Genomic DNA, 16,479 nt, shown 5'->3' on the forward strand with positions numbered 1-16,479 from the left:
GGAGTCCTTAAGGATCAGGACTGTCCGGCCTTCTGTTAGCCAGAAGGTTCCACAGAGGCAAGCTCTGAGCACAAGATCTATAAAGGCTGGAGTTCATCACACCAGGCAAGATCCCATGTGCTGTGTAAAGATGCCCCTGAAACAATCCAGCACATAACAGCAGTGTGCAAGATGCTAGCAGGCAGGGCATACATGAAACGCCATAACTAAGCAACATATGTTGTATGTACTTGTGCAAGTAGTTGGACCAGTACATACACTGTAGGCAAATATGTGTTTATGTGCGCTTAACGTATAATGCAAACTTATAGATTACGATCCAGACACAAAAAACTTTGTGTAGTTCATTTTGATGGGGTTGTAATTCACATTACTGCCCCATGAAATCACCAGATTAATTACAGTTTTTGAAAAAAGATCAAAATGAGCAAAATCCCACAGAGCTGGAAACATCTGTTTCTTCTGTTGCAGATAGTGCTGATTTCTGTGGCTTCAAACATTTTAACTGATCTCACTTTAACCTCCAGCAGCTGTTAAAATCAAAACACTTACTGTGACATGACTGCTGAAAGGGATGTGGCCAAGCATTCAACTTGCTGCAAGGGTTGAAACCAAGGTAGGGACCACATAGGACACATTTCACACATTCTTGTCCCTTTTACATTATGGTGGTACCCACAGAACTGTCATGCCTTGTGGTGTTTTCATCTCGCCAGCCTGCTTCACCTACTGAAAACATCATTTAACAACATTTCAGGCAGTCGTAACTAAAATGAACTTTTGTTTTTTCCTCCTCCCCCACATACTTACAAACATCCAAGTAATATTTCTTTGTAGTTGCCTGGTGTTAAAACCTGCAATGCAGAGGCAGTGTTCTGCTCAATGTAATTTAAGGTTGTTTAACATTCCTTTTTTCTAACTTTAAACCTTAGTAAACAAAAATTATTAGATAAACAGCTAATTGCCTCCAACTCTCACACAATGATAAAAGGTTTTTGCAGACTACCCAAACACAAAATGCAGCAATTCTACTTCAACAATTCAACTTTTTTTCAAGATCTATTGAGTCCAGAGTCCAACCTAATATTTCTGGCTCACAGTATTTCTGGTGCATTAACTTAAACATACAGCAAATGTAAATGAAAAAGACAGAAAACCAAAGATGCCAGTCTCAGTTTCCTGAATGAATGTTGTGCATATTCGTGCCTCTCAGTTGAGTCCTGGCAAAGTCTTCATAGCCTGTGTCCTGTTGTTGGGAAGGTTTACAGTAGTGGTGTTGACTTTAATAAATTACAAAATAACACAAGCAAAATAATATAGAGTATTGAAATTACATATTGAAGTATTTGCATTATTTTTTGCAAGGGTTATAACATGAATGTCAGCTGATAATGCCTTCAAATTATGAAGAAGTGCAAACAAGCTAAGTACAGCTCCATAACACTGGTGGTGAGGCCTGTGGAGGAGAATGATGCCTTTAGCTAAAGCTGTCACTCTGAGTGAAATTAAGGAACCTGATTATGTGATGGAGGGGATGCTGCCAATATCAAATATGTAATGACATAAAGTCAATACACTGAGAGGTCGATTTAATGAGCTACCAACTCTCTGAACAATATCACAAACAAATGGAATGGAATAATTATTTGTACAAATTTTGTTTCTGAAAGTAGGGCTATAATGTAATGGATTACTTTTTTGATAGTAGTAATCTTGATGTGGAGTAAAAGAAATTGTCTTTAAAAGTGATATTGCACAATGCTGCATGTGAATTTCTTTCTATGGTTGGAACAATCAATTTCTGACTAAGTCTGAGGACGTTTTTTTGCTATTCTTGATATTATATCTAAGGTTTTGTTACTATTACAGTTATGTTTCAGTTATTTATTTATAGAGCTAGAGTTTTAAAAGTTATATTTAACTTTTAGTTTTTACCTTTTGTTGGAATTCCAATAGAAACTAATTAACATTAAACATGATAAAATTTGTACCTGCTGATGTAATGAACAGTAATAAAAACTATTATGGAAAACAAATGTGTTGCTGACACCTTCAAACTGTTTTTCAAAATCCCGACTCCTCCATGCTACAGAATGGATCAGTCATTAGGCAGTCAATAGTGCAGCTATTTTCTCTATTGTTGACATATTTCTCTAATTGATCCAAATTCTCCATTCTGGGTGAAATTGCAATGCTCGCCATTACATTTTTATTTAAATTCTCTTTTTATTGTTTTTGTTCAAGTTCCTCCCTTTTTCTTTTTTTCTATCTGGTTTTTGTTTTCTTCTAGGAACAAGGGCTCCCTTACTCCCAGGTCTAATTATTATTACGTCTTTCTTTTATTCTTTGAAACCGAAACCGAAATTCAACTTCACCAATGACTAAGAATTAGACACTCAATGTCTATTTTGAAACGATGACAAAGCAATGGTTTTCTCTTTTCCCAAAACTGCAAATATCAATTTTAACAATAAAATAATACTGAAAATAAAAACTGCAAACTTAATGATTTTAATTCAAAGCAAGCAAAATCACAGCTATTCAACCCAGCTGGTAATTAATTCAAAAAAGAAAAACACTGTATTAAACTAATAAAAGATGAGATCAACCATGCCAAAATTCAGCTTAGGAATTAACTCAAAAAGAATCTCTAACAAGACTTGATAAGAAATTAATCAAACATAATAAGATTTGATTTATCAATAAACGTAACAGTAATTATTTCAGAATCGAACAAAACAAATATGAGAATGAATTGAGGAATTGATTCACTCAGTTGACTATACATTAAACAGATAAGAGTCAATCAAAGAAAATTATACAGCATAAACAGAATAGCAGTTAATTTAGAACTGTTAACATTTATCAGTCCGACAAAAATCAAATATAAGATCAAATGTAAAAGCAAAAACTAACCCCAAGACTATTAACTTGTCACCAACTGATAATGAAAAATTAATCTCAAGATTAACTGCAAGGATCAGAAACATATACCGGAAATTCTATAGCTTTCAGCTGATTACAGACAGATAACAATATCAAATTAAACTGATCAATATTCAAAAACAGACACGAAAACAAATGCCAAACTTTATAGCTGTTTCCTCACAGCAAATCCAGCATGTCCAAATTAACACTGTCGGATTTGATTTCAACACTATTAAAGTGTCTATATGGGTCCACACCAGAGAGTGTTAATTTAACTCTTTTTGGAGAGTTGGTACGTTAACTCTGATTTAGTGTTAAACACCAAATCTGTCTGGAGTTGATAATTTAACACTTGGTGTTAAGAGTTTATATATTAACTCTCAAAGAGTATTTTAGTTTAACTACGTAAGAGTTATCTTCTAATTCATTCTAAAAAGCGGGAATTTTACTGTTCTGAACTTCTAGAAATTTCTTTTGGAAATAAACATTTACTAAAAAGATGCAATGGTTTTTGAAAAACATTTATTCTGAACTGTGCACCACAATTTCAAAACATTTTCTGAAAGATGTAACAGTGTACATGGTCTCACTTTCATTAGAATGTTGTTTATCAAAAGGTCTGACATGGTAAATGCAAATAACAGCATTCTCATCACTTATTTCTTCAATACAATATGCATGTCCTTCATTCATCCCTTTGTGGAACTTCAATGCACTTCTGCTCTCCCCCATATTCCATCTTCACAAGCATATCCTGTGCGGAGATTGAATAAAAATTAGTTGACACTAATTAACGGCACAAATAATCCAGTAAACAATTGCAGCACAGTAAAAAAAAAAAAAAAAAAAAAAAAAAGAAATCCTCTTTGAGCCATTACTTGTGTAAAGTATTTTCCCAAAAGACAAAGACACAGGCAACAGGTAATACTGAACTAAATGTAAAACCTCAACCTTTTTAATTTTTACCTAAACCGTGTGCACAAAACTCTGGAGGGATCTATGCTAACGTAGAATCCAGTCAGGACGTCTGCTACTGCTGTTCGCTCTTTTTTTTTTTTTTATGGGCGATCATTTTCAGGCTTCAAGTAGCACCATTATACCAATATTTCACATTCTAGACATTGTTTTAGGTGTATTTGACCAAAGGTTTGACTGAAAATTCACATGCAAGCTTTTTTCAAGGCTGTGGTATTTGCCCGCAAACAATACCTTTCAGCTAGCTAAAACAGAATATTATGCTATCAGCGAGCAACATGGCTAATGCCTTTCACACAGCTTTGTCTCAACTCCAAAGAGCCACAGAAGTAAAAGCTCATAATAATAATTGAAACAATCTTTGAAAAAATGACTTACCAAGCATGGCAAACAACTCAAATATGTAGAGGAAAATGTTCTGAAACGGCTTCACTTCAGCTTCAATTGGAGCCGTGCTGGGGGCGGAGTCTGTGAATTTACTCTATTGGTGTCATAGCCTCTGTAGGAGTTCAGAGTTAAGAGGTCAAGAGTTAATGTTTCCATTGTAACACCTCCAGATTTGACAGAGAAACACTCATTTTTAACACTCGATTTTAACTACTATCATTTTACACCTCAGAGTTACATTAAAAGAATGTGACTCTGCTTAGAGTAAAATTAACTCTACTTTTGCAAGAAGACTATTAACACCAAAACATTTAACACTTTTGAATTTGCTGTGCTGATGTCAGAAATCAATTTAAGGGAGAATCAGAATAGAAACCCAATTAGCGGTTAACTCTATAGCTGTTAACTGATAACAACAAATTGCAAATCAGTAGAAGGATCAAAAATTCAAAAAATAAACATAAAACAAATACCAGTTAATTCTTTTAGCTACTGACTGACGATAACAAACAAAAAATAAGAGTCAATTTAATATTTATCTTCAGAAACACCAAATTGTTTATCAAACAAAACCAAGTCAGACATTTCACATTTAACCATATCAGATAAAAACAAAACCGTAGGTCAATTTAGTATTTAAGGTTTCAAAATCATTAAACTGTTTATCAAACCATTTAGCCTAATGAGACGAAAGTTAAACTTTCTGGAGATTTTTACTGTGCTATGCAAAAAACAATCACACAGCATTTCATAAAAAGAATATCACATCAAAAAAAGCAGTTGTGGTAGTCTAATGCTTTGGGGCTGCTTTTATGCTTTGGTAACTGGGTGACTTGTCATAGTTTAACATAAAAAATATATATATATTTTTTTCTAAAACATTAGAAAATCCTTCAGGAGAATGTCTGGTCATCAATTTCTGCCCTGAATCTTTAGCACACTTGAGTTATAAGGCTGAGCAATGATCCAAAGCACCCCAAATCTCTCTAAGTTTCACTATTCTCCTCGTTCTCTTGTTTCTTGGGTTGAATGTTCCATTGCAGTTTGAAATCAGTCAATCCTTGACTTGTTAGCTTGGCTCTTAGCTGTGATAGAATGGAAAGATAAGTAGGTTGCTCTTTCAGTTTTTGTTTGTTTGTTTGCTTTTTTTTTTTCCACAAGCAAAAACAAGGATTTTACCTGCTGGAGGATCTGGGCATTAGTTGCAGAGTCACTTAAGTCAACATCAGTCACAAACTTCAGCTTCACTGTCGTCCTCAACTTTGCAGCTTAGAAGGAGACATGTTGTTATAAAATAACAGTAAGTTTTGACAAATTGAGAAACAGGAGTTAGGGTTAGTCAGGACAAGTTTTCTTTATGTGTGTGTGTGTGTTATTGAACATTTACCTTGATGGCAAATGAAAACATATTTTATTGTACATATGTCGTCATCCCACACGTGGAGGTTATTCTCCACCACACAATGCTGGTTACCCGGAGGGTTATTTGGGCTGGAACTTTGCCAGTTTTTAAAGGGGCTCTGACTCTTGTCAGACCAGGTCCATGGCACTCGGTACAGACCGATCCAAATGTCATCACTGTTTGGTTTTAATGAACTGACCTCAGCGTTCTCCTCACTGTTTTCGATCACTGCCAAGTTCATGCTTAGTTTTATGCAGTGTTCTCGAGCAGAGGTCCAAGTTTTTGTAGTAGAGATGTACATGTAGTTTTTCTTGTTTTGCTCTGTAACTGCAGCAGATAGAAAATGAACCAGTGAGGGGGAAACACATGAAGCAAGTGTTTAAGCATCCATGGCAGATGATAGATGTTCAATTTATTAGGGATATTAATCAGTTAGCATTGCAGTGAATGATTACAAGTTTTGGATAATCAATTTAATGTTTTCAAATAAGTTCAAACTTTTTGAGCTAAGGTTTTTCTTATATTTTATACAGCAAATCTTCAGTGATGCTTTCTGTCAAATCTGCCAGTGAAAAATGCAGGTGAAGTCAGTAGTCAGGTCAGTAGGTGAAATCCATGAATGAAAATATTTTCTTACCATTGTAGCAAGCAAAAGTTTTCTTTTCACCACAGTTTTTATCGTTCCACTTTCCTCCAAGACCCATTATCACACAGGTTTCTTTTGCAAGATAATAATTTGGCTGAGTAGAGTCCCAGTTGTGGTAATCAATTTTGCTCGTTTCACCAGTTATTGCCCATCTCCAGGAGTTGGTGTCATTGCCTAACGTATTCTTCCAGGATTCAGGGTCATCCTGCAGTCCAATCCATGCCCAGTCGTAGGAAAAAGATGAATTTAGCCTGCTTATATCATCCATGCTTTCAATGGTGGCCAGGTCTGTGTACTTCTCTCTGCAGTATTGTTGAGCATCGTTCCAGCTAATTTTTTTTGTCAACGTAGTAGTACTTACGAGGAGGGAACTTTGAGCAGGAGCAGAGACTAAATCCTTAACAATGATAATAGATAGTATAAGTAGTATTAGATTCCTCACAGTACACACAAGAAAAGGGTAAAACAAACATTAAAGATTCTTTTTGCCCTTATAATTTTTTAATTTTTTTTTTGACAGGCTACACAGGGTACCAGTCTACTACTATAAAAACTGCTAAAGGAGGGCAGTAACGTTGCAGTAATGACCAAATGTTATATGATCAATATTGAATTCAGTGTTTGCCATTATATTTGGGATTTAAGTATCTGCATACAGTTTTTGTAATAGAAAATATTTTTATTTTTAAACATATCCCAACAGCATATTTTACTTCGTTGCTGGGGTCATGAATGGGTCATAACTACTCGATTATCTGAAGACGAAACAATAATTCAAGTTTATTTCAACCGTGGCATATTTACCTTTTTAGTCAGAGCTTAGACACAATGTTAGAATTTAGCAACTCAAATAACAATGGGCAACACTGTAACACTGTAAGGAATCTTGAAATCATTTTATATATGTCCTTCCAGTATATATCCTTCTGTGTGCATATTAAACAAATATATTGGACTGCTTTTTTGCATTTACACAATATCTGTTTGTGTATGCTCTGCAGCTCTCCATTGAAACAGACACATGGAGCAGAGCAGTTGCTCATAAAAGAGAGACGTGAAGTTCTTGTCCCTGAAAATTTATGAGTGAGAGTTGAGGAAGTGTCTGCATGGGAGTAGTTCATGTTATGCACAGTGTCAAAGGTATAGCTTTAGAAGATCATTTTTAGGGGTTTATATAATGCCTGGAAAAGGAGTATCAAGTTATTGTTTCACCTCTTTGCACCTCCTCAAAGTTTTAATAAAATGAAACATATAATTCTTTTTGACACACTGTTTTCCTTTTCAACTTTACAATTCAAATCACACATTTCCATTATACAAATTTGGGATCTTACCAAAGAAGAGGAGAGTCAGTGTTGGGAAACAGCCCATTTCTGATTTCACTGTAAAGAGAAGGAAATGGGTATAAATAAAACACCAACTTTAGAGCTTTTGCATTACTTTGCATTTGTTTCCAGTTTTCTCTGACTGACGTGTTAATCAGTTAAAGAATGACATAACATGCTTTTGAGAATGAGAATAAGCTCAGAAAATAATGACTTTAAAAGTTTACTTTGGGGATATGTTAAAAAAAAGAAGATTACTATTGTTAATAAATAAATATATATTCTTAGTGCTTATTTGCTGATTATATATTCTTTTATGTATTTTAATAAGAGAGGGCCAGCTCTGAGTGTAAACTAGGTCGCAGGCTGACAGGAAACTGCATGCTTTTGCAGAGCACAGAAGGTGCAGACGGAAAGGTGCGATCTGATATGAGGCGGACACGAGACCGGTCTAAAAAGATTTAAAGGTAAGCACAAGCCTGTTCAAAGAAAATGCAAATTTGTGCACATTGGATGAATTCTAAATTATCTGTTCGCCGAATGGAAGATCTCAACCTTTAAATTGGCTCAGGAGTGGTTAAATTAAAGTAAATTATAAAATCTGGTAAGTAGATTTCGGGTGACATGTCCATGGTAATTTTGGGTAATTTGTGATAAATTAAATTAAAGTTTGGGGATATTTGATGAAAGCTTATTGTTGTTAATGCTGGGGTGAAGTTCAAAGTTGTTGTGACGTGTGTTTTGAAAATATACGACACTAGATATGGTAAATGGTAAATGGCCTGTATTTATATAGCGCTTTACTAGTCCCTAAGGACCCCAAAGCGCTTTACATATCCAGTCATCCACCCATTCACACACACATTCACACACTGGTGATGGCAAGCTACATTGTAGCCACAGCCACCCTGGGGCGCACTGACAGAGGCGATACTGACAGAGGAGATACTTAAATTGTAAGAAATAAATGTATAAAAATTACAGTAAAAATTGTTCTAACAGTCTAATTGCCCAGATAAATTATTTGTTTACTTATTTTACTGTAGACACAAGAGAAAGAAACAGATTTTTTTTTATACTACATTATGAAAAAACAGGAACTTTTCTGTCATTTAATTGTTTATCTATTACTTCATCACTTTGATGTAGTTTGAATGGCTCTGGGGGACGTCTTACAGCTAAGAGTCCAAAAGTTAAGCCCTCTGTCACATTGTTGAAAGATGTCTTTCATTTTCTTTTTCAGTGTTTATTTTTGGTCAATATTAAACTAAAAAGAGACAAACACTGTTCATTTATTGACATAGAATATATGCAATAGAATGAATACATATTGTTCCATCTGTAATTTCTATGTAAAGAGACAATAAAAAAACATTAACAATAACAAAATCTAAATGTATTATAACACTCAAATGGTGAAAATATAAAGATATACTTACAAGTTTGTTGAATATTGTTTTAAGGTTGAGATCTGAATGCTCCACATATGAATGCAGACGATGAATTGGCCACCCTTCAGTCAGTCAGTCAGTCTTCGACTTTATTTTCATATGAAAATCATAAGACAAATTAGCTGGTAACACGCATCCAATAAGTCACTGTGACATACTTGACTAGAAGACCAACAGTGATGTTGTGTAAAAGAAGGAGATGAGATGAAGCTCAGATCACTTTCTACATGCAGCAAGATGTTAGAAAGCTTCAATCACTTCGCCGGTAGTTGGATGGGGCCGGTCCCTTCTGGGGGTCCTTAAGGATCAGGACTGTCCGGCCTTCTGTTAGCCAGAAGGTTCCACAGAGGCAAGCTCTGAGCACAAGATCTATAAAGGCTGGAGTTCATCACACCAGGCAAGATCCCATGTGCTGTGTAAAGATGCCCCTGAAACAATCCAGCACATAACAGCAGTGTGCAAGATGCTAGCAGGCAGGGCATACATGAAACGCCATAACTAAGCAACATATGTTGTATGTACTTGTGCAAGTAGTTGGACCAGTACATACACTGTAGGCAAATATGTGTTTATGTGCGCTTAACGTATAATGCAAACTTATAGATTACGATCCAGACACAAAAAACTTTGTGTAGTTCATTTTGATGGGGTTGTAATTCACATTACTGCCCCATGAAATCACCAGATTAATTACAGTTTTTGAAAAAAGAACACACAAACCATGTTTGAAAATTAATATTTCACAAACTAAATGTAAGCGCCTAAAATTTTCCCTGATCTTTCTTGCCATCAAAATAAATCAAGAGCTGTTTTGGGACCATTACATTAAAAATGTTCAATAGTTTAACAGTTTAAATTGATAAAAAACATTTAGATGATATATAGTTACATTTTACAAAATTGCTAAATAAAGCACAAAATACTTTATAGCATGAAATCAATAATCCCAAAAATGAAAAAAAAAAAAAGTCATTCAACTTTCATGCTGCACTGCTCAAATATGAAAAATTGTATTAAAAAATTGTACTTAAAAACAATATTGGTAGATTGTGCTATCCAAATAGATCAAAATTCTGGAGTTTCCAGTTTGTACTTTCATGATAATTGAGAAAATAATTTCGTTAAATAATTCTCATGACCTACAATTAAGTAAAAAATTAAGTGCAATCATGGTCCTATCACATTAGTCTTATTTTTATTCTTGTGAGCCTCTTTTATGACAAATATGATCAAAAAATGTTATTCTTTTATTTGTTTAAGGGAAATATAACTGTCACTCAATAACAATACTAATGTTTAGCAGCTATGAGCTTATGTAATATTTACATGTTCATAATCATAGTTATTATTATAATAACTTGTTTAAACTACAACAAATTCTTAGTTGTTAGTTCTTAGTTTTACGTGTATGTGTAAACAATGGACGGATGCTACTTATGTTAACTAAAAAACTCGGTTGTGACCCCCAAATAATTTTAAAAAACAAACAAACAAATAATAGCAATAATTGTTGAAGTTGATTCAATTTAAAATCCTAATGAAGAAAAAATAATGATGCAAACTCTATTTACAAACCAATTTAATTTAATTTCCTCCAAAATTCCTCACACATCAGGTGATGCTTCTGAAGACTTTTCATATTGTTACATTTCAGCTATCGTATTTGGTAATGTAAAATGGATTTTGTAATAGATTTTTACATTATGTGGTCTGAACATTTGAATGAATCAGTGGAGGTTTGCATGCACAGCCGCACAAGCTTGCAACATTCCTAAAAGTTTTTTCAGTGCTCAATTTCAATAAAATTTTCACGTTATTAAATAGATACAATGTGGAGTTTTACCACTGATGTAATTTACTTTGGTAAAACTCAGTTCAAACAAAAATGTGACTTATGTCGGCGTCACATCTTGCTGTGAATACTTATATTAATCAACTATAACCAATGTGAAAAAGAGAATTCTTTCATAAGAAATCATGGAAGTTGTAAATCTCTAAAGAGAGCACAGTTTATATGGGAGGGTCACGAGAAAGCCTCACAGTGTCATCAAGGGTGTGTCACAAGTGAAATTTAAACTTTCCACTTATTTGCATTATATTATAACAGCAACCTCAGAGAGAAAGGAACACACAGTGACGAGCAGCTGTTCGTGTTTGGTAACTCAAGAAGTGTGGTAAGTTTTTATCTATCTATCTACATATATACAACTTTCTTTTTGAATTTGCTGTAGTAATAGATTTTTATATTAAGGTATAAACATTAACACGAGGCCCTTAACTAAATGCAAAAATATAGAGGAGATTTTTATATTATATATTTAAAGCTAGTTAGTTAGTGTCAGGTTAAACATTCAAGAAAACAAGACACAAAACATTTTGTGGTATGTTTAAATACCTGTAAGAATTTCGGTCCTTTCTAATCGCTTTGTTTTTTAACCACTCTCATTCTAACAGTGAATGTTGTATATTTATTATAGCTTTCAATTTATAAATTCTACTGAACTTCTTTTCTCCACAGTTAATCAAAGTGAACATGGATGTGTTTGTAGTCCTTCTCATGCTTTCAGGTAATATTTCAGGAGTGTGCTGTTTGTTAAATTCTTGTTCAGTATGTAATTATAATTATAATTCACAGTTCTTTTCCAAATAGAAATTGTTTCTACCTTGATTTTTTTTAAAGAGAGGTAATAACTGACCAAATATTGCATAGAGTTTTATGAAATGATATTTGAAGACCGCTGTTGCTCCAACATTATGACTATAATTAAATGAATAAAAAGTAAGGAATTAACTAAATGTAAAAATAAATAAATAATAATACAACACAGGGACAGAAAAGTTGTAGACTGAAATTTTGGCTTAATATATTTATTATTCATATATCTACAACTGCAGTACTGTCCTGCATTTTTTCATAGTGTTGTATGTTTTTCTTGCTTAACTTCACTTCTTTCTCAATGAAAAGCTAATTGTGTTTTCTAATTTGAGAAATCATGGTTTGATAGAATGCTGACTCCACATACCGCAGGAGCGCGTATCAACTTAGAAATGTTCAGATTCACTAACATAAGTACAATTTAAAAAGTGTCTTCTATCCACACCACAAGTTGAACCATCACTGACATATTTCTCCTATTATAGGATCTACTGAGGAAATTATTTACTGTAGAAAGTAACATTTTCTGCAGTACCAAGTATACAAACATTCTGAATAAATATAAACAGTATTTCTTCGTAAAACGTCAAATAAAAATCTATTTTATTCTTCAGGTTTCTGTGTCTCCACTGCTTCCTTTCCAAACATCTATTACTTTATCAGTGAGAATAAGACCTGGGATGAGGCCAACACTTACTGCATCATGAAGTACACTGGACTTGCCCAAATTACTAACCCAGAGAACAACACTGCACTGATGAACACCTCAGCTGGGGGATACACAGGCAAAGCCTGGATAGGACTCGTGGGCCCTTTAGGGTGGGTCTGGCTGGATGGAACACAAGCCACATATTTCATGTGGGCCCGAGAACCACGGGCTGACACTGGGTACTGTGGGCTCACTTACCATGGGTGGTGGTATAGTGAAAAATGTAAATACAAGTATTATTTCATTTGTTTTAATGGTAGGTATCAATCAAGATTATTTGTTGTAAGATTTCACTCCACTATATTAAATTGACCTTGGTACTTATTTTTCAGAAAGAGGCTCAAAACATAAAAATCCAACTTTTTTTTATACTCTAGTTAGAGACTGGAAAAAAGCTCACGGTGAAACTCAAACCTGATGGATATTCATTAAAATAATAATGAAGTATATATGCAGTACTGACATATGATTTATATGGTGTATTTAAATCACAGCTTTTTTTCTGCATAGCCTATTTTTAAAAACATAAATGAAATCATTAATATATGTATAATGTTACTAATGGAATCTATAACTTCTGTTTCTTTAACAGGCAGTGATTACATTGTTAATAAGACAGATGTGACTTGGAATGAGGCCAAAATCAGCTGTGAAAACAAAAATTCAACTCTGGCACAAATCCTTGATGTGGAAACATTTGATAAAGTCAGTCGTGCATTTCGAAATAATAATCTTGAATATGAACCACTGTGGATTGGCCTTAGTTTTTCTCCAGTCTGGTTTTGGTCAGAAACCAAACAAATCAGCACATTCGTGAACTGGAAAACTGGACAACCTAACAATAAGAATAATTGTGCTGCTGTACTGGTGGGAAATGGAACCTGGACCACTGAACCATGTAGTGAGCAACATCCTTTCTTCTGCTATGCAGGTATGAATGATATTTCCCTAGTTTTAATATTCAAGTCAGTTACCACAGATGGTACGACCAGAAAATATTTAAAGCAAGACGTAATGAAAATAATACACTTCTTTGTTTCATTTAATTCTTGAAATCGTAAGCTTCATATTTCAAATATCTAAATTTAGCACAAAGACTAACAAAAAATTGACAAATTTATACGAAAAGAAATTCCAATAATAAAAGCTATGAGGTTCATTCAGGTCAAAGGAGTGCACTGAATTTGTTTTTGTTCTGGAAATTTTAACAAGGTTTTGGTATATGCTGAAGACATTCTATTTTAGTCTAAGAACATCTAATAATATGCTAAAATAGTATTAATAACTTCCTCTAAACCAAGTATTTGTCAAATTTGATCTGATTTATTCTGAAATGATTTGTTTTTGTGTAGTTCACAAATCAAAGAAGACAGTGTTGAGCATGAATATCCAAACTGATGTTGACCTGGAAACTCCAGATAACCAGGCTGCGCTGATGGAGCAGGTATACTGTGTGTGTGTGCCATAAACAACAAAACACGTTAGTCCTGCTTGATCATAAGATTTTGTTACATTCATTTTTGTACTTTGCGCAAATAATTCAATCAAATTAACTTTGAGAATGGAGACACAACAGTGTTGTGTTTATCTGTCTGTGTTTTTATTCTTGTTTTCTTTTTGACACACACACACACACACACACACACACACACACACACACACACACACACACACACACACACACACACACACACACAAAATGTTTCATCTATGTTTATAAGTCTTAAGTCTTCCTGTTATTCACCATTTACTCAGCTAAAAGCTTAATGGAATTAGTGGAAAGGTGAATACAATCACTCACTTGTTGAAAGATGGATTAAGGGAAATTTAATTCAATTCCATTTTATTTAATACCACTAGATAACTAAAGCATCAATCTCACTGTGATTTACACTGTAAACTAAAGGCTAAGGGTGCAGCTTTAAAGTGTTTTAGTAATCGAGTAATCTATCGATTAGGTCATTGCTTAATCAAGTAATTCGATAAGAAATAGTTTTGTCCTATTAATGATCAGCAACAAATATTCAAAAGAGAAAAAATAGAGGTCTTTGAAAATGTACAAAAAACCCCCCAAATCCTTTGTATTTATGTGTCATAATGAATTTTAGTTTTAAAGAAAATGTGAAAAATGTTCTCACCTCTGTTTGCTTCCATGTAAAATAGGACAGCTACCATCACACTTCAGAAAGCTGTATAATTTAAACATGTTTCAACAGTAAGAAAGGATCCAAGCTGAAACACCAAGATTCAGCTTGGATCCTTTCTTACTGTTAATGACCGATAAAAAAATAGCATTATATGGGGAATTTCTCCACTCCTGAAATCATGTATTTTAGAGGTGGCACGAATTATAGTAAGGGTACTGATAAGAAAACAATGTGAGTGTCAAACACAAATATGACAGGCGTAAAAGTGCCCCCTCCAAAAAAGCTACGAAATAAAAAGTAACACAATTTATCTTCTTTCCTCTTATTTAGCTGCAAGCAGCACTCGCTAAGCAGGGTGTGACTGACTTCAAACTGACATGGACGAAACAGCCTGTGCAGAAGAGCAGGAAGAAAACTGATGGTACACACACACACACACACACACACACACACCAAGAATTTCTCTGAATATTTAAATGGGTTTGTCTCATTTCAGATGCTTGTTTGAACGTGTGAGATCAAGTCCCAGAAGACTGTGCTACAACACTGTTCAATCAAAGAGGGATCACTTTAAATTGTTCACTCTTCAAGTTGTTATTAGTTAATTATATTAGTCCAGGTATGAAACTGCATGATTTGTGTGCATAAAGTCTGAATTGTAAACATTTAACTCTTTACCATTTTAGTTTTGCATTTAAAGTTAGTATGTTTGACACCACATGTGTAACTTTGAAGTAATACATCAGGGATCAATTTTCATTCCCCCAAGGCATCAAATAATGCTGTTTTGTTAAAGCTGTTGGGGTATCTCAGTTGTTCACAAAGTGCCCTTTTAGAGAAATGTGACACGCCTGATTAGTGGATTACTGAGACTTGGTTATCAGTCCCAACCTTTCAGCATGTATGGTTCCATACAGTTGTGAGGGTAGAAATTTAGATCATCAGGTAAACTGACAGCTTTGTTTTCACATTATTCTCTCCTCATAGCAACAGAGTCCACATCACTATAGATGCAGCACCAGTACATCTGTCAATTTCCAGCTCCACTCTCCCCGCAGTTGTTAAAAACCCCAGTGCTCCATTTAAATTCTCCAGTCACACTGAATATTGATGTCATTATTTTTTCCATAGTTAACAACGTTGTTACTTATCCTCATGAAAACATAAATAGGTTATCAGGTCTGCATGGCATGTTTGCTACACGGTAGCAAACATGCCATATGCTAACTTTTTTGAGATGTGTCATAATTTTTCATGAAAGAGTGACGTGTCTCAGTTTAAACATTTGATGTGTTTCTATGTTCTGTTGTGAATAAAATATGAGTTTATTACACTGCAAATAATTGAATTTTGTTTTTATTTACCTATTTTAAATTGGGGGTACTTCAATACATGCAAATTGAAGTGAAATGTTTGATGAAAAGGCTACAAGTGAAGGTTTGCCACTGATTAAATTTATTTTGGTAAAAGTAAATGTTTACAGGTTAAACTTATATATTATATCAGCACCAGGTACAAATGACTGTGTACCTTTTCCAGCCCCGAACTGGATAAGCAGTTAATTCAATGGATGGATGGATGTGAGTTACATAAACTAAAACATTCATTTATGATCCAAAATGTTTTACTCACATTTGGAAAAATATCAATCAATCAGGCCCCAGGAGTCTGTTATTTTTAAAAGACTTGAGTAACCTTTAAGAGCTATTCATGCTGAGGATTAATACTTAGATTTTTACCTTTACTGTTTCACAAGGGTTAAAACGGGAATGTCGACAATCTAGACTTTATTGCAGGATATTTTAATAAAGAACTTTAACAGGAGCAGAGCAAAAGCAGTACGAACTGATATT

General features: G+C 34.1%; 2 protein-coding genes and 2 long non-coding RNA genes across 4 annotated transcripts; 2 read left to right on the forward strand and 2 right to left on the reverse strand.

The window, feature by feature from the left end:
• Positions 1-3,435: 3,435 nt before the first annotated feature.
• Positions 3,436-4,341, reverse strand: LOC146564640 (uncharacterized). The gene is made up of 2 exons (XR_014894294.1): positions 4,282-4,341; positions 3,436-3,682 (listed from the first exon to the last, which is right to left on the reverse strand). It is a non-coding gene; the product is annotated as an uncharacterized LOC146564640 (long non-coding RNA).
• A 577-nt stretch (positions 4,342-4,918) lies between these two features.
• LOC146564641 (C-type lectin lectoxin-Thr1-like) lies at positions 4,919-5,933 on the reverse strand. Its single transcript, XM_085290407.1, has 3 exons — positions 5,678-5,933; positions 5,470-5,558; positions 4,919-5,375 (listed from the first exon to the last, which is right to left on the reverse strand). The coding sequence occupies exons 1-3, from the start codon at positions 5,931-5,933 to the stop codon at positions 5,277-5,279; spliced, it is 444 nt and encodes a 147-aa protein (XP_085146533.1). The 3' UTR covers positions 4,919-5,276.
• A 5,286-nt stretch (positions 5,934-11,219) lies between these two features.
• On the forward strand, positions 11,220-12,419 carry LOC146564642 (uncharacterized). The gene is made up of 3 exons (XR_014894295.1): positions 11,220-11,288; positions 11,633-11,681; positions 12,385-12,419. It is a non-coding gene; the product is annotated as an uncharacterized LOC146564642 (long non-coding RNA).
• Positions 12,420-12,522: 103 nt separating this feature from the next.
• On the forward strand, positions 12,523-15,969 carry LOC146564643 (macrophage mannose receptor 1-like). Its single transcript, XM_085290408.1, has 5 exons — positions 12,523-12,735; positions 13,072-13,410; positions 13,832-13,923; positions 14,957-15,047; positions 15,123-15,969. The coding sequence occupies exons 1-5, from the start codon at positions 12,528-12,530 to the stop codon at positions 15,140-15,142; spliced, it is 750 nt and encodes a 249-aa protein (XP_085146534.1). The 5' UTR covers positions 12,523-12,527; the 3' UTR covers positions 15,143-15,969.
• The last annotated feature ends 510 nt before the right edge of the window (positions 15,970-16,479 follow it).

Source organism: Mchenga conophoros, linkage group LG11 (assembly GCF_057382185.1).
Source record: "Mchenga conophoros isolate Kocher_MC1m ecotype Shallow Benthic linkage group LG11, M_conophoros_male_GT1.1, whole genome shotgun sequence".
NCBI lineage: Eukaryota > Metazoa > Chordata > Actinopteri > Cichliformes > Cichlidae > Mchenga > Mchenga conophoros.